Source organism: Halyomorpha halys, unplaced genomic scaffold (genome assembly GCF_000696795.3).
Source record: "Halyomorpha halys isolate HHAL.00 unplaced genomic scaffold, Hhal_1.1 Scaffold746.1, whole genome shotgun sequence".
NCBI classification, from domain to species: domain Eukaryota; kingdom Metazoa; phylum Arthropoda; class Insecta; order Hemiptera; family Pentatomidae; genus Halyomorpha; species Halyomorpha halys.
The window spans coordinates 264,597-276,361 of record NW_027107304.1 but is presented as its reverse complement, the minus strand read 5'-3'; the positions used below and the strand labels follow the sequence as shown (position 1 = coordinate 276,361).

Here is an 11,765-nt window from a genome sequence, read left to right as displayed (position 1 = left end):
ATGGAAATAAGTGGGATAAGAATAAAATCAACATACCTTTTATACTGGAAGTTGGAGCTAAAGTGAACTGTTAAAGACAGGATGTGTAGAGAAAAGTGGGGAGTGACAGTCAACTACATTACATTTGAAAATAATTATAAGGTAAACAGTATATAAAAATAGGCAAACATTAATATACATAATAGGGGGAAGAGATTAGAAAAATATTTATGTATATTTATAAATATATATTGATAGAATACACAATAGGAATTCCACCAACACCTCCTGGAATAATCATATTTCCCAAATCACGCAAATCCATAACTGTACTCAAACAATTCCTAAGATACCGTAATTCCATTCCTCAGAACACCCGTCCGCTACTAGTATCCTCTTTCGTCTTCCCCCACTTCGATTACGGTTCCTTGGTCTATGGAGGGCTATCTGCAAGACTAGAGTTGAGACTGAAGGGACTCGTGAATTGCTTTGTAAGATTTAACTTTAGGTTCCCAAGGCGCTCTCAAGTCTCCCTCTGGTATAAGGAGTTGAAGTGGCTCTACCCAACCTCTCGAAGGCAATACCTCCTTGATGTCTTGCTATTCCAAGTTCTTAAAATCAAAAAAGCTACCTATATCCTTGATCTCCTCACTCTTCGTTCATCCATCCACTCATTAAACACCAGATCCCAACCGATTGATTTATACATGCCCTCCCATAGATCCGCCTTCTTCAGAAAAACCTACGTCATACGTGAAACCTCCTTCTGGAATTCTCTTCCCAGCTCCATTCGCCAGTCCTCATCCATTCTTTCCTTTAAACAACACCTATTCCTCCACTTATTGTATAACCAAACCTCCGCATCACTTTAATCAAATAAATAGGCATATATTGATTAACATTGTAAACAATAGTTAAGCCAATATCCCAATGTAATTTCATTTTACTTATTGAAAACTTATAAGTGCTTGCCTGACCAAAATCTTAATGTGTTTATTCTTAGGGGACATATGTCCCAGAATAAAGTTATTTTTTCATTTCATATCAAAAAAGGAATGTGTCGAGGCGAGGGGTGTTTCCTGAGTAAAAAACCGACCTCTTCCCAAGAGTAAAATCTTCGTTGGTTGGAATTAAAATAAAATGGAGGACCTGAAAAAAACATCACACACAAAAAAAAAAAATAAAATAATGAAGAAGATGAAATATTAAAAAAAAATAACCTTCCAAGTGATACACAAATTTAATTTAATCAAAATATAAACAAATAAAAATGAACTGTTATGTTACAAAAAATAGAAGAATGAAGTGTGAAGTAAAAAAAAAGAATTAGATATAAATATGTAAAAACAAAAGAAAAAACAATTTTCTTTACACAAAAAAGAATAAGTTAATTAAAACTTGAGTTAATAAGAAACAAAAAAAAATATGAAGCTCGATGAAAGAGAAGACAAACAAAAATAGTCACTCACAGATGGTCGGGGGGGGGGGGGGGGGTCGATATGCGTATATCGATAATAATGAGTGGAGAGTCGGTAATAGAGTACAAAAAACAATGTTATGCCTTACCATATGTTGATAAATATAAACTTATTTTTGGAGAAGTTTGGAGAAGGGTGTGCGGTCAGCAAAGAACAACATAAATAAACAAGACCATATATATTTATTTTATGCCGACGTTTCTTATAACAAAATAAAACTTATTTTGTATGGAAGGAATATTTTAGTGACCTTGGTAATAGCTTATAATGATTCTTTTGAAAAGAACAAAAGGCCGAAACTTACACAATAAATAAATAGTACAATAAAAGCTCTCTATTAATTAATTAAAAGTTGGATTGACTGAGGTTCTATGTTCTTCTTAGTCTATTTGTAATAATATAAGTATTTTTTTGATAGGTTAGTATTTTACAAGATATTGGAGAATAAATTACTAAGGAGTGAAAACTGTAAGTTTTTTTAACAATATAACATTAAGTATAGTAGACTGCAGTTAAACCGGCACTAGGAACTTCGTTCCAGGAATGGGGAATAGGGAGGTGTCACCCCCTTCCTCCGCCTCAGTAATTTAAAAAACCGAAAAGTTGGGAAATGAAATGTTAAAAAATCTACTTCAAACTTCAAATAATCCTCACAAAAGACTGTAAAGGCAGAAAACAGCACGTTGATTCCGACTATTACAGAACTTTCTAGACAAACTGTCTAAACTTCTAATTCATTACAAAGACTGATTTACATGACTGTAATAAGGCCTATCTGGACATATGGAGTTGAGCTTTGGGGGCTCCACTAAACCTTCCAATTCTTCTTGTATCCAATCCTTACAATTCAAAATCCTTTGAAAAATCCCCAATGCTCCTTACTTTTTCACAAATAAAATCACACATAAAGACCTTAATGTTCCATATGCAACCGATCTAGCTCGATTCCATTGTAAACTCCCTAACCACTCATACCCACTAGTTTCTAACCTTGCTTCCTCTTCCATTTCTGGTAACCCTCCGAGGCACCTGAAAAGAAGATGGCCATAAGACCTAATGTAAAAACGTTATTAGAGTGCTTTTTTTTAGTTTTTCTACACGCCACCTATCACTCCGTTATAAACTTACATCAAATTTACTGAAGATATTATTATGTACGGTTGTAAATTTCAATAAAGATATAAAAAAAAAAAACTTCAAATATTGAAGTAAACATTACTCAAAGAGATAAGATGAAATATAATATTGAGGTGTAGATAGTTGATCGTAGATTACTGATTGGAGAAGATGATCGGGGGTGCGGTCAGCAAAGAAACAACATAAATAAACAAAAAAATATTTATTTATGCCGACGTTTCGACCTGATCTTCAGGTCTTCATCTTAATATAACATTATATACGGAAGAAGATAAGTACAATATATAGGCATATAAGATATAAGATAAGTATAATATATATAGGATATAATATTATATAGGGAAGAAGACACGTATAAGATGAGATATGTAAGTAGTGTCTAAAAACTGAAAACTATGTGCTGATTCACATCTTATATTGTTATCAATTTACTACTGTCTAAATCCATGGTAATTAATTGATTATTTTATAGTTTCAATTCATTGTTATGTATATTTCCAAATTTGTTAGTCTGTTATTTATTTCTATGTTTCTCCGAATGATGGTTGTATCTCTTTTTGTTTTATAGCCCTGATGAAGACCTGAAAATCAGGTCGAAACGTCGGTAAGAATAAATAATTTTTTGTTTATTTGCTGACCGCAAATGGAAACAGTTACAGGCACGGAACCTCTTCTCTTGTAACAGGTGTGATATTTTGTAACCGTTATTCTCGGAGCGTAAATGTTATTATACTAACGTAACTGATATCGTATTTGTCTTCAAAAGTTGAGCTATATTGCTCATAAATATTTTAGATAATGAATTAAAATTATGAAAATAATTAATTACGAATTGTTTTTACCTAAATCTGATTGTGTCGGCGCTCCCTTTCATTGAAAATTGTTTTACTGTATTTATTTTAACATCGAATATCTCTTTCTATTAAAAATTACACAATTATCATTGAATATTAATGGTTAATGTCAAGAAATCTCAAAAGGCTATGAACTTGCCCATAAGATAAGCAGTTGTTGGTTACACGAACTTTAAAACTGTATTATTGCGATATTATAATTATTTTCGTATTTAGTAATACATTTTAAAGAGTATTGGCGAATAAATAGCTATCAAAATGCTATACTTAGAAGATTACTTGGAAAGTAAGTATTAATAGATAAGGTTAACTTAATTTTGTGATTTCTTATAACTTAATAGTTTCATCTCCTAATTGATTATTTTGAATAGTTTAGACTTGAATTTTAGTTTGAATTGTAACTAACATGTTTTTGTAGTGATTGAGCACTTACCCCAAGAGCTGCGAGATAGGTTCACAGAAATGAGAGAACTGGATTTACAAGTTCAAAGTAAGGATTATTCAATGTTTATACACAATTTATATTGTATGTATCTTTTGCTTTTAGACAAGTTGGATCATAAGTGTTCCCTCAATTTCTTTTATATATTTTACCACGTACCAATTAAATTTTTATGTTTTAAGATTCAATGGATAGTTTAGAAAAGAGAGTGAAGTTCTTTTTTTCAAATGCAAAAAGAATGAAACCTGCAGAGAAAGAAGCAGAATATGAAACAATTAGAAAAGATTACTACAAAACACTGGAAGATGCTGGTAGGTGTTCTATCTTATATTATATATTTAAATTATACTAGTGTTTTAAGTTATAGTAGTGTTTTAAAAGATTGTCTTTTTTTCAGATGAGAAAGTACAATTATCAAATCAAGTTTATGATTTAGTTGCTAGATATCTTAGAAGACTAGATCAAGAAACTCACAAGTTTAAATTAGAATTAGAGGCTGACCATAGTGGAATTACTGAAATATTAGAGAAACGTAAGTGTATTACGTTGGTTTTTGATTATATTTTATTCCTGTCATAAAAGTTAACTTAATTAGTTTTTAAAATTTGTATAATGTAGATTATGTCGACATCTTTTTGATACAATAGATTCTTTTAGAGATTGATTTTGGGAGAAACAAGCCTGATCTTACTCGCTTTGGTAAATTATAAAAACATTTATTGATGGTATCGATCTGGCTGCAGATCTGTGATATGTCATTCTGGTAGTTCATTTCCTTTACCAGATATATGAAGGATACTCCATGCTCTAGAAATTTAGAGTCCAATGTCAAGGTCACAATATGTAATATGTATCATAGTTTTAACAATTCTTATATATTTGGTATTTTGCTCATTTATTATGAGATCAAAGTTACTGACATTGTTTCAAAAACAATGTATGTATACTTTCTTCAATGTCTACTCTGATATCACTGTATCAACGTTGTTGAATTACCTCAGCTTATGTATGACTTGGAAGATGGTGCTAATCGTATGGGTCCTTGATTTTCTTACAACCTTTTCTAATGCCATATTTAATAAAAAACTTCCATGCATATCCCTTTACCTTATTCTGCTTCTAATTTTAAATATTTAAGAGATGTCTGTTCCTACAAGAAACATTTGAAATTTCTTATGGTAATTTTATCAGTCAATATCGCTGTAACTTTAAGTTTTTTTAGGATTTTGTACTGCTCTTCTTTGGCATTGATATTTATGTGATAGGCTTAATAGAGAGATGTTAAATAATTAATAGGTTATATTCAGTGCCATTTTCTCAGATAAACCATAATATTTGACTAATGATCAAGCTTCTAAAAACTGACTTTTTTCTTTCTCAGTGAAAAAAAACAATGCCTTGTTTATATAACTAAGACAAAAAAGTATTTCAAATAAGATTATTTACAAGAAGTCTATACTTAGTACTCTAGGTGAATAATGCCACAGTATGTTATGATTGGTTTTAGGCTCTCATGATATGGACAACATCACTTCTACCAATTCAAGTCAAAAAGAAAATCGATACAGTTTTGCCCCATCACAAAGAATTAGCCATCATGGTAACTTTCATCAATATTATAGTAATATTGATAGGTTTGTGATATTTTCAAATCTAAAACTTAATTTTTTTTTTTGTAGAAAAAAGAAGGGATTCAGGAAGTTCTGAATTGAAAAGAGTTAATGTCGAAAAAATTATCCCTGATATAAGAGTTTCGAGTGCTAATGTCACAACTACTGTAACACCTGCGGTTTATTCCCTTGGTCATATTGGTGCTGGTGGTTCTGCAATAGCTGCTGCTGCATCTCAAGCTATTGCCGCTACTCAGCAGGTAAATATAACCCTTATACAAATAGCGTTAATCAAATATAATGTAAGAAAACTCTGTTTTTACTAAGAATATTTTAATGTGTAAAAATAATAAAATCGAAAAATGATTAATTAATCTTTCTGAGATTAAACTTCTGGTAATCTTTGAATGATAGTATTTTTGGATATATTTTAAGAGAAATTTGTTTCCAAGAATTTATATTGCTTTCACTTTATAGGTTTGTACCAAGAACCACTCTGACATTCCGCAAACTGTATGGAGCATGCACAGTACAAGTTTTGGGAGGCAAAACGTTAGAAGTGGTTCTTGGAACAGACCTTAATTTATAAAAAGACTTGAATCAGCTGAATGTTACCTACTGCAGAAAGTTGTCTTGCTAATTCAATCTTCATTGCAGAAAAGTAAAGGTTTTCTGAAAAACTAAGTATAGATTTTTTGAAAAAATAGTTAAAGTAATATTAGGGAATGTTTTAAGAATAAGAGAATGATAAAAATACATTTATGAAAAAAGATGCTCAAAATCTTGAAAACCGTTAAAGCAAAACATTTTGAGTTATTTAGAAATTCCATAACAAGATTATGGACATATGGTTGTCCTGAAGGGAAAATTTGAAGTATCGTTACTACAAAGTAGAAGGAATTTACAAAACCATTAATTTCTGCTTTATTTGTTCTTATAGGCTAGCATGTTCTATGTGCCACAAAATTAGGCCATAACGTTGGCTATCAGTATAAATATAACAAAAACTACCTAATTCTTTTGTTTTATTTTAAATTTAAAAAAACAAGTCATCAATAGGCACCCATATTTTCTATTTATTCTTGAAAATGAGATAGTTCAAGACTAAGAGAAATGAAATGGGAGGCAAAAGCAAGGATATAAGTGTTTTATGATTGGACAGATAAATAATTGAGAACTCTTAAATTTGAATTGAATCAAAAAATATTTTTAAAACCAATTATATTATTTCACAGGAAAATAAAATTAATCTTTTTTTACTTCTTAAAGTATTTATTATAATGGGAGTTTTGAATCTATACCAGTTCATGTTCAACCTATAATAATATATAGTAATTTAAAAATATGATGCTAACATATTATATGTTGTTAGTTAAACTATTTATAATATTTGTTAGCATATTTTTTTTTTTTAATTTTCGTGTAGTTTGATATGTTCATTATAATAATAAATATAAAAGTGAAAAAAGTTTGATTTTTTTTCTTAAAATAATATAAGTATTTGTAAATTATAAACCTTGAAAAATAATTAATAGAAATTTTATTTTTAAAACACTCATTATGTAAATATTAAAAATTACATTAATCTTTTATTTATGTGTGATTGTTCACTTCTTGTTTATTTTGTTACAGATGCAACAGGGAAGGAGGACTGCTAGTTTGAAGGCGTCATACGAGGCGATTCATTCTGGTAGCGGAGGAGGAACTGGAGGTGGCAGTGGTTCGGGCCATGGTCACGAAATAAGTATCAGTAAAGAATTAGCTGGAGCAGCGCAGACAGCAATCGCCGCCATACAGGACACCCATAAAAAACATAAAAAGTGATTATTTTCTGCTTAATTCAGTCATGTTCTCTCTCTTATCTTTATAATATAAATATTATTATTCAGGTGTAGGCCAACTACTGTTAGGATAATAATTAACTTGATAGCCATTATCTCTGAAAAATTCAGATTTTTTAAAAACATTTTTCATTTTTATAGAAATTAAAATTTATTAATTTTATGAAATTAAAATTCAGCACGAGTACAATAATGAAATTTTTGATTATTCTTATTGTGTATTAATATAAAACCGATTTTTAAAAAAGTAATTTGGGTTTTTTAGTATTCGGTCTTTTTTCAAAAATGTTTTACAAATTGATTGTTTTAGTAAAAGTATAAAACATGGCTTTTTTTATGTGTTAAAATATTTTAATTTGTTTCAGAAAATCAGGTATATTATCCAGTGTTTCAAGTGGTTTGACTGCAACTCCTGCATCATCACCAGCGTCTATACCGTCACCCTCTGAACCACCGTCTGTTTCATCTGACAGAAATTCAGAAAGCTATGATCCAAATGAGCCAAGATACTGTATCTGCAATGAAGTTGCCTTTGGTACAATGGTTGCCTGCGACAACAAAACGGTATTTTTTAATTTTAATGTTCTTTGTTTCCTGTTGTATTATTCACTGTTTATTTATTATTATTGAATGCCTACAATATGATAGTGCTGGGTTCATCGGTAGGGTAAGGTATAACTAGACTAACTAGGTTTTTAGCTACACAGGATCAGGCACCGATTAGAAAGTTTGGTTTTATACCAAGTTTTGAGGGGGATAAACTGTAACTAAATTCTTTATTAAGTACAATTTATCCTGATAACTTGAATTGTTTAGTCCCTTGAGAAATAAAAAAAGTAAGAGCATAACTCTAAAACACTTAGTGAAAAATTCTTCTTTTGTGGAACTGCAACTCATGGAGAGTCAAGACCTCCTGTATCTTCAGTCGCCAGCTGTCTCTGAGAAGTGCTGTTGCTTTTCACTTGTGGGCACCTAGAATATTTCAGGTGTCCGCTTCCAGTAGCGTCATCTAATTCTTAATATGCTTGACCATCTAATGAACATTCTACTTTCCAATAGTTTATATATATATATATATATATATAATTGAAGAAGTTTGTTGGGGGGTGCGGTATAACCCCTGATGAAGACCTGAAACTCAGGTTTATTTATATTGTTCTTTGCTGACCGTACCCCCGACAAACTTCTACAATCATTAATCTACGGTCAACTATCTACACCTCAATATATATATTCCTTTATATATGCTCTCCAGCCATCCAGCCAGTGTGGTTAAAAAGTAATTGCAATTACATCAACTGTAATTTGAAATAGTAGAAATAAAATCACAATTTTTATTTGTAATTTCAACTACTTGATAGCTTTAAGGATAGCTGAGCCGGCTAAGGCAAGGGTCCCAGAGTGCTTGGCGCAGAAGGTTGTGGGTTCGATTACCTCCAGAGTCAATCAATATTTATTTCATGGTGGCCCCGAGAAATGAATCGACATTCCCACTCTGGGGGTGTAAATATGTAAAGACTTGAGCCTTAAAAAAAAATGTAAAAATACTGTAGTTGTAATAATTGTCCAAAATTACAATTACTAGTTGAACCAAAGTAATTGCAATTACTAATTACAGTAAAATTTAATTGCAATTACTTTTTAACCAACACTGCATCTTGCGAATATGTCCGACCCATCTTTGTGTGAAAAATGAAGGAATAAATGATTTACCTGTTCTAAAAATACTATCTAAACCAAATTTGTTAAAATATTGGTGTTGTTAGTTTAAAATTACTTGACATCTATCACCAGAATTTCAATTATCTAATACCTCCCAAGGATGGTTTGGGTCACTTAAAAGTGTATAAAAGATAATATTTATTCCGCTTTTTTTCAGTAAAAAACTTTTGATACTGATAGCAGCACAAACATTCAAATACTGTGATAATGTAGGTTGTAAATAATAACTTGTATTTTTTGAGGTTATTAATCCCCTAAAATACAAAATAACTTTATAAATGAAGAAAATAAACTTTTTAAATGATATATATCTTCTTTGATAAACTGAAGTTAACCCATTAAAGCTAGTGTGACTCTGTATCTATCCTTACAAACTTATGAAGAAAATGGAGAGCTCCTTGCATGAGTTTTGTATTATGTAGAAAAGTTACGATGTGTGGTAATCATGTTTTACAGACTTATCTTCAAATACCAGTTTAAAATTTACTAATACTGTTTTTAGTTCAAAGTAGTTTATCATAATATGAAGGAGATGGTCGGGGGTGTGGTCATAAAGGAACAAAAAATAGGTAACAACTATTTCATCCTGTTTTGTCCCACTTTGTTCAGTTTCATCAAGGCTGAAAATGATACAAAAACAACTTAAAATATTTTTAAAATAAGATTCAAAAAAGTGAACTAAGGTAAGGTTAAAAATTATGTAAATATTAGTGAAAAGAAAATTATAAAAAAATTAACAAAAGAGGAAATAAAAATAATTATAGTATAAAATAGACAATTATAAGATAGTGTAATTTTTTATATACATACTTATTATTAACTATTTATTTGATAACTATTTTTATTTCTCCTTTTTGTTCAGTTTTATATAATTTTCTTTTCACTTTTATTTATATAATTTTTAACCCTACCTTAGGTTTACTTTTTTGTCGAAGTATTTTTAGTTGTTTTTATATCTTTTTTAGCCCTGATGAAGTTTTACAAAATTAAATAAAATAACTATATTTTGTTCCTTTTTGACCACACCCTTGACCATCTCCTTCATATTTTGAATAATACGTTCAATCGTTTATATTTGTAATAAAGTAATTTTTCATTTCCCTGATGTTGAAGTCCCTGAAGGTTAACTGTATTTATAAAACCTAGTTTTAGGTTTTAGGTAATGCTGCACTTTTGTAAGATTTAAGAATATTTATTTTTATTGTATGTTGTATAGAGAAAACCGATACATAGATATCCATTAAGATGAAGGAAATACCTTCAAATTCCTTTAGAACATTTATTTTTGAAATATTTACATTTTTTAAGTTTTATTTTTACTCGTTTGAAGTTAAGTATGAATACTAATTTAATATCTGTTTCCATTTGAATTCTAGTATTTATTTTTCCTTGCACCATCTGTTCAGCCAAGACTAACTTGGTTGTTCTGTGGTGTGAAGTTCACCTAATTGATCAAAGTGTTTATATTTATTACTCTAATATTAATCATATTATTCTTTGTCATTTTAGTGCCCGTATGAATGGTACCATTATCCATGCGTTGGAATCACTGATAAACCAAAAGGAAAATGGTATTGTCCGCATTGCACGGCTGCTATGAAAAGAAGAAATAGAAAAAATCAGTAATTCAGTAAAAAAAAAAAAAAAATATTATTTGTATTATTTTTTTCTATTTGGATTTTCTTTTTTCAGTTCAGAATTATTTTATTATTTTTTATATTCAATAATGTAATTTTTGAAACAAATAGGTTGTACTTTGTACTGTTTCTTAAAATTATAAATCAATAATCTCCACTGACATGTATTTTTCATCATCTTATTTTACAAAATTAATGTATGAATAAACTTTAACTTATGATAACACTTATTTTCTTCTTTTATTTTTTAACCCTCTTGGATATTAAAGCTGTTCTGTTTAAACAGAAAATATGAACAAAAGGTGCCCCTCCCCCCATGACAATAAGCACATGCTTAATGTTAATGAGCATCATTAACATTAAGCATGTGCTGTCTTCTACCATTACCCCAAGTGGCCAATAGAAGACAGTTTCTAGCTGGCAGTGGCGAAAAGCAAGAGAGGAGGACAATTTTTCTTCTATGGGTTTCACAAAATTATCTTAGTTCTACTAAATTCAATAACCATGCAAGAGATTAAGGAATGCGGCTCTCTAATTAGGTACGAGTAGAAGGGAGAGAGGAACATAAGAAGAGAGATGTTGCCACCTTCATGCACCTTAGTGAGTGCACTCTATTTTTCATTCTAATCCACTGCGACCGGATCTTCATGGTTTAGATAACTATCTTCGCTGGCCCCCACTTCAAAATTATAAACCTAACCAATTCACATTTGTTTCTTCTTGGCTACCCCTTAATAACCTGTAATTATAAAGGTACTTAAGAGTTAAGTATTGTTTTTCTCTTGTCCAATGTCTACAACCCAATAAATTGTTGAATATATATTTTTTCTTCCTTCTTCAATAAATTTTATACAGTCCACTCATCATAAAGAAACAATATTTGTTCATCTTACAAAACAGAACCCTCTTTAATTTTTATTTTTAATACTGTTTCATTGATTTATAACTAGTTATTTTTTTCTATTACAATTTTTTAATACTCTTATTTCTGAAAATTTATATATCTCAAAATTTTTGATAAAATTGTAAACCTGATAATATAAAATACCATTACATATTTTAGGT

At 30.0% G+C, this 11,765-nt stretch overlaps 1 protein-coding gene across 2 annotated transcripts; it reads left to right on the top strand.

The window, feature by feature from the left end:
* Positions 1 to 3,155: 3,155 nt before the first annotated feature.
* Positions 3,156 to 10,930, top strand: Ing3 (Inhibitor of growth family, member 3). 2 transcript variants are annotated; one of them, XM_014428749.3, is made up of 9 exons: positions 3,156 to 3,279; positions 3,867 to 3,938; positions 4,073 to 4,201; positions 4,288 to 4,422; positions 5,398 to 5,490; positions 5,570 to 5,760; positions 7,133 to 7,320; positions 7,707 to 7,905; positions 10,573 to 10,930. In XM_014428749.3, exons 2-9 carry the CDS (start codon positions 3,911 to 3,913, stop codon positions 10,687 to 10,689), a joined length of 1,080 nt encoding a protein of 359 aa, XP_014284235.1. In that variant the 5' UTR covers positions 3,156 to 3,279; positions 3,867 to 3,910; the 3' UTR covers positions 10,690 to 10,930. The 2 variants fall into 2 exon arrangements, with proteins under 2 accessions (XP_014284235.1, XP_014284234.1); XM_014428748.3 differs by lacking the exon at positions 3,156 to 3,279 and adding an exon at positions 3,560 to 3,734.
* The last annotated feature ends 835 nt before the right edge of the window (positions 10,931 to 11,765 follow it).

Bases quoted from the DNA above. Each gene is read 5' to 3' on its own strand.
- Ing3 (XM_014428748.3), top strand. From the start codon at position 3,707: ATGCTATACTTAGAAGATTACTTGGAAA. The intron at 3,939-4,072 runs GTAAGGATTATT...TTATGTTTTAAG, and splicing joins ACTGGATTTACAAGTTCAAA to ATTCAATGGATAGTTTAGAA. The intron at 7,906-10,572 runs GTATTTTTTAAT...TTGTCATTTTAG, and splicing joins TTGCCTGCGACAACAAAACG to TGCCCGTATGAATGGTACCA.